Source organism: Plecotus auritus (assembly GCF_963455305.1).
Source record: "Plecotus auritus genome assembly, chromosome: 12".
NCBI classification, from domain to species: domain Eukaryota; kingdom Metazoa; phylum Chordata; class Mammalia; order Chiroptera; family Vespertilionidae; genus Plecotus; species Plecotus auritus.
The window spans coordinates 33,094,045-33,115,661 of NC_137778.1; the positions used below are offsets into that span (position 1 = coordinate 33,094,045).

At 39.7% G+C, this 21,617-nt stretch overlaps 1 protein-coding gene across 1 annotated transcript in view; it reads right to left on the bottom strand.

The window, feature by feature from the left end:
• Positions 1–21,617, bottom strand: part of SPAG17 (sperm associated antigen 17) — a gene marked incomplete at both ends in the record, with an annotated part of 150,356 nt that overhangs the window by 93,074 nt on the left and 35,665 nt on the right. The window contains 4 exons of the mRNA XM_080647834.1: positions 2,943–3,124; positions 5,069–5,263; positions 6,596–6,782; positions 15,041–15,172. Coding sequence (XP_080503960.1) covers positions 2,943–3,124; positions 5,069–5,263; positions 6,596–6,782; positions 15,041–15,172 — 696 coding nt within the window. The remainder of the gene's footprint in view (positions 1–2,942; positions 3,125–5,068; positions 5,264–6,595; positions 6,783–15,040; positions 15,173–21,617) is intronic.

Genomic DNA, 21,617 nt, shown 5'->3' on the forward strand with positions numbered 1-21,617 from the left:
AGTTGGGAGCCAGCAGTCCTGGATTGTGAGAGGGATGTCCGACTGCCTGGTGGGATCGGGCCTAAACGGGCAGTCAGACATCCCTCATGGGGTCCCAGATTAGAGAGGGTGAAGGCTGGGCTGAGGGACACCCTCCTCCCCTACCCCCACCCCCATGCACGAATTTCGTGTACCAGGCCTCTAGTTGTGAATAATGCTGCAATGAACACAACGGTGCATATATTCTTTCAAATTAGTATTTTGGTTTTCTTCAGATATATACCCAAAAGTGCAATCGCTGGGCCATAAAGCAGTTCCATTTTTAATTTTTGGAGGACCTTCCACACTGTTTTCCACAGTGGCTGCACCAATATGCATTCCCACCAACAGTTCGCAAGGGTTCCCTTTTCTCCACATCTTCTCCAGCACTTATTTGTTGATTTATGATAATAGCCATTCTGACAGGTGTGAGGTGATATCTCATTGTCAAACTTATCACTTTTTATAGAAAAGCACTTCCCCAACCACTGAATCCCAGCCATGGCACCTGAGTCTTCCTTTGTTGAACCGTTCTTGCTCCTCTTGTCACCTCCCTTTGGAGGGCCTTATGGCTACCTAATATTGTTAAGAGCTGAATTAATGCTTGAACTAAGTGAAAAGCACCCTATTCATTAGTTTAAGCAGTGTGGCTTATTTTCTCGGTATCTCAGTTCCTAAAACAGCATATCAGATAGGTAATTTCTGCTTCCTCAGCCCAAGATAAGCTGTGCATGGTTTCTTGCTGGGCTGTGCAAGAGGCACATAGGAAGCATTGCTCAGCTTTGACATCATCTGTGCAAGTACACTGCAGTGTGTGCAGTCAATATTTCTTCCTTTCCTCCCTGCCTCTCCTTTTCTTTCACCTGTGCTACCTTAAGGGAAAAAGTCTAAGAAATCATGATAGACCACCACTCCTCTAATATCCACAAGTTTATGATCTGGCAGGTCAGTTATAAATCAGATGCTTCTATCACCTGGGCTTTCATTTCCAGAAGTAGAAAGGTACTGCTATCACTAGGTCTGTCTGCTTGAAAGCAAGGGAGGATTCAATAGGCTCATCCTATGTCTGAGCTGAAGAGGTAAGGTAGGGTGAGATAGCTTCTTGTGGGGCCCGTGACCACAGTCTGGCAGGAGTCAGGGCAGTGCCTAGCTCGGCCCATCTTCACAGCACAGCTGTCAGTCTGGGCTTCACGTGTCTACTCTCATTCTGTGCACTCTTCAGTTAAGCTTCAACCTAGTATTTGCCCAAAGCCTGGCATCAAAACATGTTTTTGTTTGTTTGCATTTTTTTAAAATATATTTTATTGATATTTTACAGAGAGGAAGGGAGAGGGATAGAGAGCTAGAAACATTGATGAGAGAGAAACATCGATCAGCTGCCTCCTGCACACCTCCCACTGGGGATATGCCCGCAACCAAGGTACATGCCCTTGACCGGAATCGAACCCGGGACCCTTCAGTCCGCAGGCCGACGCTCTATCCACTGAGCCAAACCGGTTTCGGCATTGTTTGCATTTTTAAGAAATATAGTAAAAGTTCTACCCAATGATCCCTTAGTCTAACTAGTTAATTTATTTTTAAAATAAACAGCAAATCATATGTTAAAAGCCAGAAAATTATTTCAGCAACCAAGGTCTTAACTTGAGATGTTACAGATGTCTTACACGAGCAAGTTAGCACTTCTTGATGGGCATTTATTTGATGTAAAGCTTTCGTTACCTTAGTTGAGCAGAAATACAGCCTGCCTGTTTGCAGCCAAAGGTACTAATGCTTTTCTTCCTCCACAGAGGAAGAAGGCTCTTTGTCAGGCTCCTGCCTTGGATATGAGGCCATTATCAACTTAAAGACATAACTGAGAGTGTGACACCATGTATCTATACCATGTATCTAGTCTACTTCTACTAGAAGTAGCTGTGTATTTTTAAAAAATTAAATTAAATTAATTTTTAGTGAGAGGCAGGGAGAAAGAGAGAGAGAGATTTGTTGTCCCACTTATTTCTGCATTCATTGGTTGATTCCTGTATGTGCCTTGATCAAAGATTGAACCCATAACTTTGACATAACCAATTTTTCCTAGAACAAGCTCTGTCTTCAGCTACAGCTTTTCTATGTTCAGCTTCATTTTCCAAGTCTAGGACAAAACAAATATATATCCTTACTATTAGCAAGGTATCAGACCTAAGTGTTCTGTTTCTACACAGTGACAGCTAATGCCTTTTGTTGGCAGTTTTTATAACTCAAATTAATCTATCATTGCTACTTATTCAACTTCTGTCCATCCTTGGAGATTCAAATCTGGGCCTCCCTCCTCAGTGTTATCACTTACTTCATTCACCAAGTGCACACCCATCTCAAGAAAAACGAATCAGGGACTCTCCTAACGAGAAATGTTCATGCTCCAACCCATGGCCATGGACACCTACCCTTTGGCTCAGAAACTGTTCTAGGCTTTGATCCCGCTCTCCTCAGGTTTTTTTTTTTCTTGGCAGCTATCCACAGTCCTTGACCACAGACACTCATCTACCGCGCCCACGCTGCTTTGCCCAGCTCCCTTCAGAGAACTCACTTCATGTGGTCCCTCCCAAGAATGTGCTTTCAGTTCAGCTCCCTTGAGCTGAAATACATCACCCTGCAGGATTGGACCCCAAATCTTGTCGTATCTAGACAGTGCTCTAACCAACTGAGCTTACCTGGCCAAAGCTCTTCATCTACCTCTTATTCTTTGTCACTAATTCATACACTGAGAGCTATAGATTCAGTCTATAACCATTACTGGGCATTCAATGCTCTCATTGTCTTGAAGATAAAGCACAAAACCTTACCTATAGTCTATGATCAATAAATATCTATGGAAGGAAGGAATGGGAAATGGAACCACAGTGTCCATGTGCACAGCACTCACTCTATTTATTGCGGGTACTCACCATCATCTGGCTGTCCGACCAGTCGGAAGGAAAGTCATCTGCCTTGACTGTGTATTTAAATCGAGCAACATCAAAGAGATTTGTTTCAGGCTTTTCATTATTCAGGATCGGTTCCAAGTACTTCCAGAAAATGTCAAGTTCTTTTATAGTATTCTCTTTCTTCAATTTTTCAGCTTCTATAGCTAATAATAGCAACATGTTTATACTACAAAATGAGAGTGTTGAATTTCTTCCCACTATAAGTGGACATGGCACGTCATATGCAATGCAAGATGTCTTATATAGTTCCAGAAAATGCAAAAAAAAAGAAATGCAATTTTGAGAAGACTTTGGACCTGGACTATATGATTATGAAATCAGAGGATTTTACTTCTGAAATTGGTGTTAAATATGAGCTTGTCCCATCCCCTTTATCTTACAGTTGAGGCCCTGAAAGATTATGATATGGTTACATATTTTGGAGCTAATATATTAAATATTTTTATCAGTTTACATTGCATTTGTATAGGAACAGTTTTACTGCTTAGCCACTTTCTGACCAAGTTAGTGTTTATTTGCTGCATAACTAGTTACAAATGCAAATAATTCGATTCTTCTTTCTCAAGTGGCTAAAAACAAACTGGCTCACCAATTTATGCCTCAGTTAACTTTTGGTCATATTAACATAACTACTGGCCTCTCTGGGCATTTGTGCTCTGATGATAAAATAATGACAGTTTTCCATATAGTTACACTTGAAAATTTAAAATACTTATGTTTATTATATCTATAGCTAAAATAGGCTCTACTACCAATATCTAATTAGTCTACTTAAAGACTATTTTTCTATTATTTATTTTTATAAATTAAATAATTTGTATAGAGAGACTGTGAAGTTTATGCAGCATAACCCCCATTATTCCCGCCCCCCCCCCCGACACACACACCGCCACCATCACTGGCTCCAATAATGAATTATTTAATGTTACAACTATCTTTGAAATAGAAGTATCTAGGTTTGAATCTCTACTCTTACTTAATAGCTGCCTCTAGGCTGAGAGTCCTTATTGGGAAAATGGAAATGAAACACATTTCTGAAAACTATATGAATCATTGCATGCGTCAAATAAATGGCAGCTATTATTATCATCAGTGGTAGCAATTTCTTACTTGAAACAGGAATTTTAAAAATGTAGTATTATAGAAATGGGGATGTGGTTGCATAAGTTACAAACATGGTGCAAATTGTATTATTAATAAATAACAATAAAAGTAACAGTAGGTGGCAGAATGAGCTTGGACTTCTGGGCCACACGGGCTTATACACCAAATCCCAGTCCTATCGTCTAATGCAGTGGTCAGTAAACTCATTAGTCAACAGAGCCAAATATCAACAGTACAACGATTGAAATTTCTTTTGAGAGCCAAATTTTTTAAACTTAAACTTCTTCTAACGCCACTTCTTCAAAATAGACCTGCCCAGGCCGTGGTATTTTGTGGAAGAGCCACACTCAAGGGGCCAAAGAGCCGCATGTGGCTCGCGAGCTGCAGTTTGGCGATCACTGGTCTAATGGATGCACCACATTTTGTTCCTTCCCACAGAGGTGGTCAGACACAAAGCCCTTAGATGAAGAGCTCCAGGCTCCAATGGCTGAATGGTAGTGTGGTGGGGGCTTCATCCCATAACTCACTACTTTAAGGCCTGGAAGATAAGGCACTCCTTCTGCTTAATCACAACAAGCCAGGAGCAAAGCACAGCAAGCATCCAAGGCCATGATCTCCCTTGGGCCACTTGACGGTGGCTTCTGGAAGAATGGATTTTCTACAGTGGATCTACCCACCTCATGCTCTAGGTAAAAGTTATAGATCAAATGTGCCAGAGAAATATAGTTGGATGACCAAGTCTTTTGACCTGAAGTCTATGTTCTCTGTGGCTATATAGCGATATAAACACAGAAGATGATTTTAATTTGCAAAATTTACAACACCTGGTTAGTGGAAGCAGCCTAAAAATTGAATCTAAGTCTTGAAAGGATTTCGGAACGTATGTATGGTATGACTATGTTTTGCACAGAAACTTGCATTTGTACTTTAAGGACAGTGGGGAACATTGAAGGACCCAGTAAGTTGTGTAGCAAGCTGCATACCTTCTGGCTTAAGAACAACTTCCTGCTGCTGGCTAACTGCTGCCAGGTGTGCCTGCAGAGGTTCGTAATTCTCCGAAGATATTTTAATCACGCTGCTTATGGGAATGCCGAGTTCAGTCATGATCGCTAATAGCTGAGGATTGTTGAAGCCCACAACTATAATGTAATGTTGGGCACCATCATCTGGCTCGTCATCTGTCCACAATACCAGAAAGAAAAGGAGGTGTCACTTTAAAAGAACAGGTTGCACTCAGCCAGTTCCATGGCTGTGTACATTATGTATGCGTTTACAATCCCCTGGCTTGCCAAAAGCAGTCCAGCTGGCTGGAATGCAGTCCTCCTAACTGGTTCTCATTACTGCCCTTCCAGTAAGAAGGCTGAAGCTATTTTACAAAATATTAAATCACTTTTGCAAATGAGACATAGGCGTAATAGGAGGACAATCATACACAGGGCTTGTGGTCATGGAAAATGTGTGCTTAGGATTTTGTTAAAAAAAAAAAAACACAAAGTTTAGGCTGTGATTTTTTTTTTTTTGCTTCTAATCTCTTTTGAGCAACATCTGGATTTACTCCTGAATTACGAGTAGCTGCAGCTTTGTGGTATTTTATAAGGAGAGGTGTTTACAGGAGAGGGAAATATTGAATATGGACATGCCCCCTACCAAAGTATTCCGGGTATTTATGTCAATAGGTGTGAATGCTGAGTGTGGATTAGGCAGCAACTATTGAGAGTGGATGGTGACTGAAAATTATATCCCATAATAGCCCACTAAGATCAATTTTAAAATAGTGCAATAGGTGCACACACTTTTAATTCTCAAGTAATGATTTTTATTCTAGCACTAAACAAATCAGCATTGATATTGCCCATGGAATCCATAATGTCAGTGCTTCTAAGCCTAGTTAGTGCATTTCGAGCAGATAGCAGGGGAGTGAGGAATGGGAAGGCCTGCCATCTCATTTGCATGTTATGCAAATAATTACAGGCAGCTCCATTTTGACTCATGGGAAGGTGGCAATGAATTGCTCATAGCTGTCTAATTGAAATCATTTCTATATCAACAATCTAAAAAGAAAGAAACTTCAAGTTGCTCTAAGACACACTGATAGTGGGAGAAATTAAGGCCAGGAAGCTCTGAGTCCCACATTAACTGGTCTAATTTTTTTACCACTGTATTTCACTCATGACAATAACCACTTTTTACTTTGCTTTATAATCATGTCTGCCTTTTAAAAAACGTTCCCAACAAGATAGTAAGCTCCCCAGTGCCACAACAGCTCTCTCATTGTTTTATCCTTTATGTGTATTATGTAAATGTGCCCATAGCAAGACAGGTGCTAAATAAACATTTGCTGAAAACACAAATGAATTGCAAATAGAACTATTTTTCTACTAGGGGGTCATGGGTAGTATGTGATTTATGGTTTTATAAACAGTGAAAAGGCTGGGGAATTATTCTCCAGTTACTCTGTAGGTGATAGGCAAGAAGTGAAAGGTAACCAACACGAGGATCATCTTACTGACCGATGTAAACTTTGATCTCATCTTCCTCTCCCCTCCGTTTTAACTGGGTCGTCTTTTTCACTGTTGCACTCGCCTCAGGCTGGTCCTTCCCCTTTCCTTTGGCAGCTTTGGCCTCTGCGACCTTCTTTTCCTTGGGAGTTTTCGCTTTCCCTTCATCCTTTTCTATCTTAAATCTGTCTTCTGTCGCCTGGAAAGAGAGAACATTTTTTCTTCCAAATCATACAGTGAGCAAGCAATGGTTTTTCTTTTTTTTATTTTTTTCTTTTTTTTTTTTAAATATATTTTATTGATTTTTTTACAGAGAGGAAGGGAGAGGGATAGAGAGTTAGAAACATCGATGAGAGAGAAACATCGATCAGCTGCCTCCTGCACACCCCCTACTGGGGATGTGCCCGCAACCACGGTACATGTCCTTGACCGGAATCGAACCCGGGACCCTTCAGTCCGCAGGCCGACGCTCTATCCACTGAGCCAAACCCGTTTCAGCTGCAATGGTTTTTCTACTGTCAGGTGGACTTACTGTTTATTTCAGTTAATCACTGTCTACTCATCTTTTCAATCTTCAGGCCAAGATAGTGGAGATCTGGTTGAGCCTAAGTGATGATGAGGCACATCTACGCATGAGGAGCGGAGGGGTGGGTGCTAGGAGACTGTATCAATATTTACCTCCCTCCTTTCACAAAAGTATTTTAAAAATACCTATAAATGTTGATTCACTTCTTTAAATAACCTCTTTAAATTATAAAAATATCATTCCTGAAAATTGGGGAAAAATATACAGAAATTACAAAAATCACCATAAATCCATCATCCAGAGAAAATGAGTGGAAGATGGTATTTAATGCATTCTTTAAATTATGTTTATGCATCATTTTTATATAGCCGTTACTGTTTTCTCTATACAATTCAGTGTTCTGTGTTTTCCATTAACAATGATGCATCTTCAGTTGGCAGGATTTCAAGAGGTATCACTCTGTAAAGAATTTCCCAGGTAGAGCAGCTATATCTGCAATGTTTGGTAGCATCTGGATCGTCCTGCTGAGAAGGCCCGGTGCAGACACTGTATGTAGAAACAGAAGCAAAGGGAAGCACCTTGTCTTCCCAGGAGCCAGGTCCAGGCAGAGAAGCCCTTGGCAGATTTCGGAGCATGTTCTTTGCCCTACCAGTCCCTTCTTCTCCTCCAGGGCTGACTCTAGTGGCGGTCTTCCTACCTGTGTTTCTTACTCCTCTCGCCCCCCATACTTGAGAGCTGAACCAGGATAGTCCCCTTGACCCTCTGGTTCTGGACAATGATTGACTGTTAACCTCTAGAATTTTACTTTGGTCCAAAGGTAAAGCATCCTTTTATTACCAAGCTCTGAGCACACAAAGGTCACCTTCCATCTTCTCTCCTTTTCCTCAGTTCTCTCTCATTCTGAATAAGCCCCTTCAGGACATATGAGCTTATGTTTGCAATGTGGGGGCAGGTTAGGGCAAAGTGAACCTGAACAGCTGAGTATTCAGAAAGTTGGCCCCTCCTAAATCATATGCTACAATTTGTTTACCCCAACTTCTTCTTTGACCCTCTTCACTGCTGGCTAACATAGCATGCATACTCCTATTTATTCTACGGCGATCTGCTCACAACTTGAAGAACTCAGAGGTAAACTCTTGCCAATTCAAGACAAAAATATAGGAGGGTGTATCCAAAAGGCCCCTCTTTCCACCATGTTTAGGGAACACATGTTCTCCAGCATATGAAGGGAGACTCAAGTTCATTACAGAGTACATTTTATTTAAAATGCATTGTGTACAAAAAGCATCTGGGTGCCTCCTACTGTGAGAAGGCCTTGGATAGGCACAGATATTTCTTAACTAGTTAAGCTACATAGCAGATGGTGAGTTCTTGTCTTAGCAACAACCAAAAATAGTATGAGCATTTCATGTACTCAGTTGAGTATCAAGTGACACCTATTCAAAATTCTTAATCTTGTTATTCTCACTTTTTAAAGGAAAAAATACAAATTCTCCCTGTCAGAAACATGGCAGCATAGTTATTTTATACTTCAAATATTTTAGGTTGTATTTTATTCTAAATGGCTCCTTGATGTATTTGTTCTGTTATTCCTCACAATGAATGGGAGGTAAAAGTCAGTGGAACAATTGGTAAATCACTCAACTTCATCTTATTTTGGTTAATAGTGCTTCTTAATATTTGTATGTAATGTTTGTGTGTGTGTCTTATATGTTCTATCATAAGATTCCCATGAAATATTATTAAGGACGTAGGTAAAAACCACGCTCGCGGTGGTTACGTGACTAAGCCATTCCATCATTATGTGGCTTATGAGAAACTGGCTCTGTGTCCTGAGTGCTACTCTGATTCTCTGTCAAGGTATCACTCTACTTCATAAACAATCTATTCTACTAGTCACAGGTGAGAGGATAAGATATGGGCTGAAAGAAATGTCTGGTGTCAAATAAGTTTGAAAGATAGTAGACTAAACAGACTTATTTTCCTGAAACTGCCCATTTGTAATAAGCTAATGTACTATGAAATCTCCAAAACTTAACACAGTGATTTCCAAGTTCATTTGACCAGAGGGCTATTTTTTTAAAAAATGGAGAACAGGGTCTAAATGGATCTAGAACCTGTTTTGGATACACAAGGTTATGGGGACATTTAGGGGCTCAATTAATCAATTTCTATAAACCTATTCTAAGGAAATTATTAAAAATATCAAGAATTCTATACTATAAAGTTGTTCATCATAACATTGCTTTTATGAAAAAATATGGAAATAATTGAAATGCTCAACAATAGAGGAATAATTAAGAAAGTTATGGTAGTCCATAGAATATCATATAACCAGTAAATTAATACATGTGAATGCTGTGTGGTAAGGAGTAAAAATTATCTTACTTTTTAAAAAGCGGAATAATTTCTTTTTACTATGATTGCAGCTATATAAAGAAACAAATCCACAGAAAGGACAAAGGACTATACCAAGTTATTGATTGGTTATGGCATTATGAACATTTCATTTTTCCTTTTCTATATTTTATATTTATTCTTTGTCCTCTGCTCTCCTCCCCACTTTCCTGACAAACAGAAAATATAATGGATGGGACTGAGTTAGGAGCCTGCAGTAGTGGTGGTGAGGCATTGGGTCTGATGTCTAATGTCTATCTCCTGCAGGACTCTATGAGATCCAGAGGCTTTAGCACCAAGATCAGCCAATGTTATTATCCCTCAGCAATTTTCAACCTTTTAAATCTCATTGCACACATAAACTAATTACCAAAATTCTGTGGCACACCAAAAAAAATTTTTTTCCAATCTGACCAAAAAATAATTTTCATTCATTCACACCAGACAGCTATTGTCATGTTGGCTGTTGTCATTATTTTATGTGACAATCTAAGGGAAAAGAGGTCAGTGCCCCTGACTAAGCAGTTAGGTATTACATGTTTTAAACATTCTTGTGGCACACCAGATGAACATCACTGTTCCATCTCAATATCCAGAAGGGTAGAGAGAAGGGGCAAGAATGTTTGGAATGTTAAGACCAGGTCATTTCTGGGTGGGAACAGGACTGGAAATGAAGTCAGGATTCCCTTGAAATTGGTGGTCAGGTAGCTCAGTGGTCTTTATCTTTGCTGAGCTTAGTTACTTTCCATGACCTGTCTCTGCACTTGACCTTGGGATGCTGTATGCATGCAATTAGTGCGACCAGCTGGCTGTTGGCAGATCACGGAGTAGAGCCTTTGCTGTTACAGGGAAACATCTCTGGCAGACACTCTACTGGTTTTGAGCCAACACAGCCACTTTGAATAAATATCGAGACACACTGGGGAGGGATATGTACAGTGGTAAGAGCATGGTCTTTAGAGTCTGACAGTTTCGGATTTGAATTCCAGCTCCACCTCTGAGCAGCTATTCAGCCTTGGGAAAGTTACCTAACTTTTCACACCCTCAATTTCCCCAACTGCAAACTGGGAATACTACTCTACTTCATAAAGTCGTTCAAAAAATTAAATTATATAGCTTGTGTAAAGAGCTCAGTATAGTGCCGAACAGTCAATATTGGTAGCTAATTATTATTAGCTGCTGTAATTGAAGCTATTTGTATTTTAAAATACTGCTCAATTTTAAATATGCGTGTTTCTGCACATTTTTCATGAAATCTATAAAATGTTTTTATTAATCAAAGGATCCCAATTTGCAAAGCACTTTTATTTTACAGATTTGCCAGCCAGTGAGTCATTTGTTATTTACTGTGAATTGTTGGATTTTGCAGTTCTTTAGCTCCCACATTTTGTTGGTAGTATCCTCATTTCGATAACCAGCCTTAAAGAATTCCACCAAGCCAGTGAGGCAAGTTACTCCTTTCCTGAATCCGCACGGTCCAAACCAAGTTCTTGCTCTTCCTCTGTTTGATTTCTTGAAATAGTTTCTGAAGATTTTAACCACAACTGAATCAAAACTAACCAGCCTGTAATTTCCTGGTATGTCCCTATGGTCTTTCTTTGAAAGCAAACACACACACACACAAAATGGCATTACATTGGCTGGTTTCCAGTGCTTCAGGGTTTCAGCTGGAAAATGTGTGTGAAAGTGACCCATTTCTCTGTCGCTGTTACGAGCAGGCTCGGCTGTCTGAGGCTTTATCGTCATATCTTATCAAATTCATGTGCTTTTAATCTTGAGCTGTCTTAAGAAAAGTTTACCAATACTCTCTCTCAATAGTTCTTTCATGTATATATATATTTTCTCTTCACCCTAGTACATCGGGAAATAAGGCAACTTGTAATAAGTATATCAGCCAGAAAGAACTGTTCTGCTTTTATATAAAAAAGATGCTAAAAATATCCAAGAAAATATGGACTGGTTATTTGAATTCACAAATTAAAAGCACAACTAGAATATATTTGCTTTTTCCCCAAAATTCTATTCAAATATTCTGAACTTGACTCAACTCCGAGGCACAGAAAACTAGATTTAGTTTGACTAATTAAATGGTTAAATTTTTTTGTATTATAGCCATTTTTCATGTATTTTTTATGACTAAATATTTTCTGTTAGTTAAATTCTTAATATAGTTTGAGTCACAATGAAGTATTTTGGCTTTAAATAAATGTTTATAATTAATATATAACAGAAAAGTTAGAATTAAAAAGAAGTAAAAATGTTAATGATGCTATAATATTCAGATAATGGCTAAATGAAAACAGGTTTCAGAATGGAAACCAAGTAATTTATTTTAAAATTAAGAAGAACATTATGAAAATATATATGCCCACTACGTTGTTTTCTAAATGTTTGTTTCAATAAATGTGTGTTAATTAACAACAGATTGATAAGAACTAAAAATGTAGAATAAATGCTGAGATAATGATGTGATCAGAAAATTCATTTCTAAGCAAAACACACTTATTCACATTTTAAGATACAATAAAATATAGTTTGAGATTAATTGTAAAAGAGTCATATTCAGAAGTTCTGAAATGCTAAAATGTATTTAAAGAAATAGAGTATATATATTTCCTTCATGGTGTGCATATTGGGAAGTAATAAGTTTATTTCTAAATAGATAAAGTTTTCAAATATATTCAACTTATTTGCAGTTAGAGGCAAGGATTGCCTCTCAGAAATTCATGTGCTAAAGGCTTCAAAACTGTTCTTCTAAGAACTATCTTCTCCTGTATTATTTTTTTATACTACTTATTAGCCAGCAAACTTCCTTCATGGTCAAAGCCAATGCAATGTTAAGCAGAGCCCAGACTAAAGTGTTATAAATTATTAAAATTAGTGGAATCTAAAATATCAGTTTTTACTGTACCTGGCAATTGAAACTATATTATTTACCATTTACTTTAAAAAAAGATTTAATAAAATAGTATCAAATATATAGTGATACATTATATTTGTTTCTTTGGGGAAAAAGAACAGGATGTGAATTATATTAATTTTTGTCCACAGCCTTCCCCTAATATTTTCTTTAATTATTGTTCTGGATATATTTCAAACCTTTATTTAAAAATTTTTCAGAAAATGTACAGATGTAAGCAATGTAATTAGCATTTGAAAGAAAACATCTACATAGATTTCACACTGAAGTTAAAAACCTGAGGAGACACACACTCCCCTGTAGGAATTTCAGAATCTTACCCTGGGTTTAGGAAAGAGAAGAAAATTGGGTAAAGCCCTCTTTTCTGTTTTTTAATTTCTAATCCACAGTATGGTGTCAGTTTTACATACTTTATATTTATTTTGCTTTCTGCCAAACTCCCTGGCTGACAAACATTAACCTCAATTGTTCCGACGGACCTGTTGGGCAGTATTGTTGAAATGAACGTAGATTATATCATCTCTCAAACAACCCCTTAATCTTGCCTTTACCAAGAGTAAAGGAAAGTATTCCATTCCAATCAGGTTTCATCACTTACTCATATGGTTGCAACACGAGGATTTGGGGCTGGTATTTTGGGAACCCGATCTAATGAAGACATCAAATCAGATTGTGTAATTGTTGGCTCTTAATTGCTCAGAGTTCTCTTAAGCATCTATTACTTATATATACTATATAAATAAATCTTAAATTCAAGCCCCAAATTCCTTAGGACTCTTGAATTTTCAACAAATAAATAAAGATTATCTCCATAGCTTCAGAATTTCATAACTATATCATTATAGTTCACGTTTCAAAGAAATGCTGAGCAAAATAACAGTGCAGAAATATTTTTATATCATTGCTCCTGGCTAGCTTTAAAAACATTTCTTGAGCTTTCAGGATACTCCATTTATTGTTACTGCAAACCTGTTAACTTAAATCTAAAATCTAGTCCTATTAAAAACAATTACTAGCTTAAGATAGGTGGCAAACCAGTAAGTAAACTGACACTCTTTAGCCTGTTAGGTATATTTGTAGGTGCCATGAAAAAGCACAAAGCAAACAGAAGGTGCAGGAATTTTCCAGGACTCACAGTCTATTTTTTCTAATTCAGATTCCCATGTGACACTGGAATTTAGAAAGGCAAGAAAAGATGTTTCTATAGTTTCAAATTTTCCAATTTTTCTTCTGCCAAGTCTCAACGTCTCTGAGTATTTAAGGTATAAGTCTCCTGTACGTGATGGAAAATGCTTCAATAGGTGGAAAACTATACCATTGCCTGTGCTCATATGAGTAGAAATTTCCTGAGGACAATATGTGCCATGTTAATAAGATTCTATATGGGAAATCTCTTTGAAAAGCATAAAGCCCAATATTACAAATATACGGCGGCATTATTATTTTGTTCTACAATTATCCTGTCAAAGGACCAATTCAAGTATGAAATCTGGATCTGAGGATCTTGCCAAAGTGAAGAAGGTATTATTGGCACATGGTCACTTTGTCTTCTTACATGAATTGATTTTACCTCTTCCTCTTAGGGACATAAATGAACAACTAACATGTAAATCCATTTTAAACATACATACAGGCACATGTTATATATGTACATATAGGAGCGTCTGATTTTCCCAAAATATTTCAGCATGATTTGAAAATAAGAAAAACATCTCTTATTTTGAGTAATGGTAATAGCAAATGGATTTGAACCTGGCATCACTTTGCTAAAAATATTTTAAAATATTTTTCAGATGAAAAGATGAATCTTTGGAAAACACACAGATTGACTTCCAAAGGCTAATTAAATGAAAAGTCTACACGTGAAGAAATAATCAGATGTATAATATGGAAACAGAAGTGATGGATTGCTGCTGAAATATTCAGATTATTATGAAGGTACAGAGGTAGCCGATTATTTAATAGATACTCCTGTTGAATATCATGTGGTAAAGTTTAGATAGGACCCTGACTTGGTTGGTTTTTCAGTTTTTTATATTTACTTCTCCTGACTCTCTGTCTCTCCTCGGTCCCCCTCTTTGTCAGTAGATATAAATAGACTGCCATACAAATGACCTCAGGCACAGGCCCTGGATACTGTCATATTTCTACAAAAGGGAACTTATTTTTAATGGGTTTGCCTTTGAGGAAATACAATTTCTCCGATAGAGCCTTGTGTAGCCTTTTCTCTAAGAAGCTGAGATAAACAGCTAAATGTGCTAGGTGACAATGGTCGGCTTGTGAAGAGAGGACACGTAGCCCTAGCTGGTTTTGCTCAGTGGACAGAGCATCGGCCCATAGACTGAAGGGTTTGATTCTAGTCAAGGGCACCTATCTCAGTTGCAGGTTCGATCCCCGCCCTAGTTAGGGCACAGGCGGGAGGCAACCAACAATGACATTCTCTCTCTCTGTCTCTCCCCCTCCCTTCAATTCTCTCTAAAAATCAATGGGAAAACATCCTCGGGTGATTATTAACAGAAAAGAGAGGAGAGAGAGAGAGAGAGAGAGAGAGAGAGAGAGAGAGAGAGAGAGAGAGAGAGAGAGAGACTTTAGAAAACCCACCGGGGTACAGTACCTTCCTTTCATTTTCCCGTCGCTGTTGGTCCTTAAGTTTAATCTGGAGAAGTTGAAATTTCAAGAGTTTCCCTATCAGTGGTAACGTTAGTTTCTCTCCATTGTCCATAATGACTTTTGCTGCTACTAACACCTGTGAAGAAACACAATTATTAGAAAAGGTGGCATTTCATAGCCTATGGCACAAGCTGTCAGTGATGAAAAGATGAAATGGTATTTTGGTGTTGTAATTTTTGCCTTACTGCAAAAGTGCCTCATTGCTGGCCAAAAAAATTAGGGGGAAAATGTATCAATGCCATAGAGAGGGGCATTTATCCTCCAACTAAATTGGGTTGTCTGAAAATTAACTTCTTTTTCCAATAGGGCAGGGGGAGCTTCCCCCAATAGGGCTACTAGACTCAAACTCTCCAAAATGGGCAGAGGAAAGGTAGGCAGGGCTCGTAACAGGGTACCGGATAGGTCAGGTTCACGCTACAGAAAGTCTGTTGTGTGGCATAGCAAATAGTCCGAATCGTCAAACTTTGACTTATTAGTATGGTATAAATTAAACAGGGTTTTATAATAATGGGGATGGCTATGTGAGCAGTCATTTATTTTTGAGTGACCAAATTGGAATGAAAGATAAAAGATGACTGACAGAGGCGCCCTGCGAATGTTGCACCCCTCCCCCCTGGCAATTTAATGTTGATCCTGTTGGTATGCAGCCTAATTGGGGTGAAATAAGGTTATTGAGTTTTCTTTGGGTGACGACAGCACTAGGAACATACAGCTGTATTGTCCAGATGTGTGGCACTGACAGCCTGTTTTATGACTCCACATTTTACAGCTTGTTTCCCCTAAATGTCACACAACTCCCTAACATCTGGGCCCTTTTCCTTGGAGCCCTATAACCACTTTATTTACTGCAAAAAAATAAAATCACGTAAAATAAACCATAAAAAAGTTGTTACGTGTTTCTCTTTACTTGTGTTGTCTCCCTAATAAAGCTCACCTCCAGCGGAAGCACTGTCACAAAAGTTAGTCTAGTCAAAGTATTTTTCGACTTTTGTTTTTAAGCAAGAATCAGATTTATTTATAACCCCAGGATGAATTAGGTGTTACTAAAATGTTCTGACATGTTGCTTTTCTCCCCCCGTGGAGCAATTACTCCTCCGGGCGCATATGGTGTCAATTTCAGACCCTCCGTCCCAGACAATGACGGCGCGCACTGCAACTCATCGGGCTGCGTCCTGTCTGAGGTTCCTACCAGCTCTTGGTTAGGGCTTTCCTGGCCAATCCGGTGCCTTACGACTTTCCGCTTTGCCAAGGGAAACAGCTGAAAGAAAGGGAGATGGCTATTTTGCTTCTAACTGCAAAGGCTCTGTGGATTATCTTAAGCCAAAATGTAACTGGACCTCTTGGAGAGCATACGGGGTTTCCTGCATTGCATCGTGGAAGGGGGAAGCCAGGGAAAGGACTCCTTGAAATTGCAGTTCCTAAAACCTAAGAACAAACCAAGTGTCCGAAAGCTTTGCGAGTGTCTGGCAAACAACCTCCGTGAAACAGCTCTTTGCTTTTTACAGCAGTTCTCCTAGTAACACGAATTAGAGAAAGGGACCCGATGGCTGAGATTTCTGGGAGCAGGAAGACAAAGGCACCCCTGCAGAACCTCACTATCTAATTAGGACCACGTTCAAGAGGAAGAGAGTCTCAGGGAATGAACGGTCACACGTTGACTGTAAAAGTAGAGCTGTCCAGTTAGGTCCAAGCCCAGGGGTAGATGTACATGGTTTAAAATGGCATTTTCAACACCAGCCAAACAGTGTGCTGACAATCAGGCTGTTTTGTGACATCTGGTTTAAAATATACAAATTTGGGTTTTTGAAGCTCACAGCAGTTGAGTACGGGCATTTCCCTGCAATACGAATATAACAACATCATTGAAGGGAAGTCAACACTTGGAATGGGTTACCCAGGAGCGCTGTGGAGTCTCTTTTCCTGATGACCTGTGAAAACAGGATATTTACCTAGGTCTGGGGTGGTGTAGGTGAAGCCTGCCTGGCGTCATGGTGATGGATGGGATGTCTCTGGAGTTGCTTTCTCTCCCCAGGTCTCTATGAGTCCATGAATGTTACCTCACTGTGTTTAAATGTACTCAAAGCACAACAAAACATCCACAGAGAAAGGTATTTTGCTGGCTACACAAGTTTTCTCTGGTTCATCTAAAACGGCCTGTTGAGAGTTGGGTTTGAAACAAAAACCTGGTATGGCATCAAAATGACAGTGATATCCTACTGTGATGAGGAGTGTCACCGGAATAGCTGGGCACCATGTTCCTGTGACACAGGGACATGGAGTGAGGGCAATGGCAGTGTAAGGCAGCACTGAGGAGGGATGGAGTGGTCCCTCTGGCTGGAACGGCCCCAGGACAGCCCCGTGGGGGCAGATTCCATGCCCTGACACTCTCGGAGGAAGGCAGGCACCTCCTGGGCACCCTGGCACCTTCAGCAATGGCAGACTCTGAGCATGTTGTCCTCCCCAGGGATACTCAGAGGAGCTGTGATTCCCACACATGTCTTTTCTCTCTGGGCTTCCCCCAAAGGGATGACATGTGGATCCTTAGGTTAATGAATGAAAATGAAAGTCTCTGCTGATTTCAAAACTGGAGACTGAAAATGTTTATGGTATTTAGGTCATCCCAGGAGAGGCAGAAAAGCAAATTAATTTCCACTGAAAATTCTTTCTTCTCACACTCCATAAGTCACAATTACACCCAATCAGGAGTCAGTAGTTTAGTCTCAGATGAAAAACAAATCCTTAGAGGACCTTTGTTTTGAAGCAAAAGTCTTTGAGGAAAGAAAACAAAAGCACTGCAGAAGAGACAGAATTGAAGAGGAAATACACTTTTCACATAACATTTCAGAAAGACGTCCTCTCCTTTGTCTTACTAGTATTAATTGAAATAATCAAACCTTCAACTTCCAGTATTGTAAGGGTCACTTGTCCAGGATCTCATCAATGTATATGTGCGTACCAGTGTTCCTTTGTGTATCCGCATGTGTGTATCTATGTGTTTGACTGTGTTTGTGTGTTTGACTGTGTGTGTGTGTGTGTGTGTGTGTGTGTGTACTAGGAAGCAAACTGACAAGGGCTGTAGGTGTTGGGAAGATGAAGGCTACAAGAGAAAATGGGAGCAGTGAGCTGGTCAGGGGTGGGGAATAATTGTGGACAAAAATCCAGGCTTTTAGAATTAGGCAGAAAAACAGTCCTAAGCGGGGGAAAAAAACACACACACACAAAAAAAAACACACACACACACACACACACAAAAAAAAAAAACACAAAAAAAACCTGGCTGTTCATTAAACCAAAAAACCAAATAAATTAGCCTGGTATGAGTCAGAAACTAAAAAAAAAAAAAAGAGTCTATGGGCAAATGAGACTCATTAAAACGGAGAAGAACTGTTGCCAGGCGAGGCCTGTATGTGTCTCCTGGACCTACTCAGGCCCGGCCGAGGGGCCTGCCAGGGCTGGGAGGAGGGCAGGCTTGGCTTCCGGAGGTGTTCTAGACTAGGAAAGAGGGCTGTAGGAGATAATTTAGCTCGGAGAGTGTAGTGGAGGCTACGCTGAATGAAGATCCTAGTTTGAGGTAGATGTCCTTTTCCTGTTAAAAAGTTTATGATTTTGAGCACACTAAGAAATAAAAATATTTCCCTCTTTATCACTTACTTGGCTCAAAGACTTAGGCCATATTTACTATCTAATGATCTAATCCAACAAAAATAGAGCAAATGAGCCAAATTCTCTCCTTGCCTGGGTGTCAGGCCCACCCACAGACCCTAGTGCCCTCCCTTCTCCTCTTCCATCCCCCCTCCCGGTGGTTCCTCCCTGCATTAGCAGTAAGCACAGCATCTGCCTGGACAAACACTTAGAATTGCCCCACAGATTAGAAACCCAATGGGTATATGTGTGCAAGTGTGTATACGTATAAACATATATGCGTATCTATGTATGTGTACATGTATATAGGATGCGTGTTTAATCCAGGTGAGTTCTGAGGAAGAGTGAAGACTTCGGATCTGCAGTTCTCTTGTCTGGAACAGGTCTTGGGAAAGAGGTGATGGAGGAGGAAAGATGTAGTTGTGTGGGGCAGAGAAGGGAGGGGTGATGGAGAGTGATGGGCTGAAGGAAGACTTTCTCTCCAGAAGCTCCAAATAGCCACCAGTTCGCCTAAAAATAATCTGGTTTCAGGGTCCTCCATGGAGGGTATCCATAGTGTTTGCACAATAGTTGTATTAATGCGCAAAATATGAGTTCATATTTAACCCATTATTATTAGGTCCATGACTTAGGGTTGGTTTAAACACAGAAAGACCTCAGTAAACAGGAGCAGAATCTATAACTTTAACTCAGTCCAAACTAGCACAGGGCTGAGCAAAAAGTGTTTTGACACACACATGTGTGACATATACACATATCCACGTATGTGCACAAGTGTCTATGTACATGTATGCACAGAGTATGTGTGTTTATGTGTGTAGCTGCCTTTGGGATAATTATTAAAAGATACTCAGTATCTAAAAACACCATGAAAACTGAGCTTGTGGATACTGAAGAATTAATAGTAAGAGAAGAACACTATTAACATTTTTTATCAGCACCTTAAAAGTAATTCTGCTATTTACCATTTCTCCCGAATTATCCTAAAAGAACAGAAGGTATTATGCTTATCATTAAACACCTGTCAGATTAAATCTGTATAATTTATTCATCAAAGTAGAGTGGGTAACTATATGTGCCATCTTTCAAGTTCGTTATTTAGGTAGCATCATTATTAATTTGTGCTATTATATGTTATATCTGCCCATAATATTAAAAAACCAGAGAAACTATGTTGCCCTGATGTGTGTTATAACATTTTCAATGTTTAGAACAAAGAACCTGAATCAGATGAGCCTGATTTTGCACATTTGAAGAAAAGGCTGGATTTGCCAATGACTGAGAAGGACCACTGACATGGAGGTGCCTCACATGGGAAGATGCATGCTGGGAACTTGAGTGCATTTGGTACAAGGACGATGAAGAGGCTCTGGAGCCATGGCTACCTGTGCACAGTGTCACGCAGAAGTGAGGCTGGTTTATATTCCAGCCCTCGAAAATGTCACTGGGAGCCTGGGCAAGTTGCTACTCCCTTTCAACCTCAGCTTTGTCACCTACAGCAGGGTTTCCTAACAGCAGCACCATTGACATTTTGAGCAGGACATTCTCGGTTTGTAGGAGGTCATCCTGCGCATCTCAGGATGTTTAGCACACCCCTGGCTTCTACAGCTCTGAACATCAACGCTATCGCCAGACATTGACAAATGTTCCCTGCGACAGTATCATCCCTGGTTGAGAACCACTGATCTACAGAAAGAAAACACGAACACTGCTGATCTATCTCATAAGACTGCCTTGAGAATGGAATTAAATAACACATACACGGTAAACCCTCACTGGTGAGTAACATACACGGTAAACCCTCACTGAAATGAGCTCTTACTGTTACTAGCCTCACACCCAAGACAGAAGTGGAGGAGAGAGAAAAGGAAGGGAGCGAAGTGCACCTGGACAGGCAAGACAGTGTGACCCGAATTTATTATCATCTGGGGTGACCATGGCTTCTCCTTTCACTTAACGCTCTCTGTACTCTAACAAGGACAATCGGGATCCCCTTGGGGAAAGCAGAGAGAAAGTGTAGGAACGTATTTTGTTATGGCACACTGTGAAACAGGAGAGTAGAGAAGGAGGCAGTTTGCTCTTCTTAATATCTTCTGAACTGAGACGGAGGAATTGTGTGCAGAGTGTTCTGCAGTTCACAGCCTTCTCTCCTGTTCCCTCCACTCTTGTCCCTCCTTCATTCCTTCTGCATTTACTGAGTGCCAACTATACTGCAGTCTTTGCATTACTTGATCCTTTACACGTCTAGTCTATGCAACTCACATTCTCTAAGCAATGAATAATTTCTAACAAGGCATAATTAGGAAAACAGCTGGGAGGGTAGGGTAGCAGTGAGGGAAGGCAATGGAGACCAAAAAAGAGGGGGGTAGGAAGAATGGGAATGACGGAAACATGTTTCCTCACTTTGAGCAGAGGAAAAGAAAATAATCAAGCAATGTTAAGCTGTCTGTACATAAATGTAAAGGTGGCTGAAGATCCAGGCTCCATATAGATCATACTGTCTGCCTAACGCCAATGGAACGTTATGCAAGTGCTCAGACTGCAGCTTGGTGAGAAGTTTGTAATGATGATGAATTTCCCGAGCAGGTGACTCCTAGATCATTTTCAGCTGTCCATAATTAAACTGGTATCCATCTCTCGACAATGTCAAGGCTGTAAAATAATTCCAGTCATTGGACCTCTTACATCTGTGCTGAAATGAAATAATATTTGGCAGTAATAAGGAGTCACCGAAACTAAATAAACAGCCCCTTTCAAGACTACATAAAAGTTGGTAACGTAATAGCATTTGACAGGGATTAAGACCTCTTTGGGGCTGTAAGGAAGTTTCAGAAGCAACAATAATAAATACAGGGCAGGTAGAACAGATCTGTGCTTTA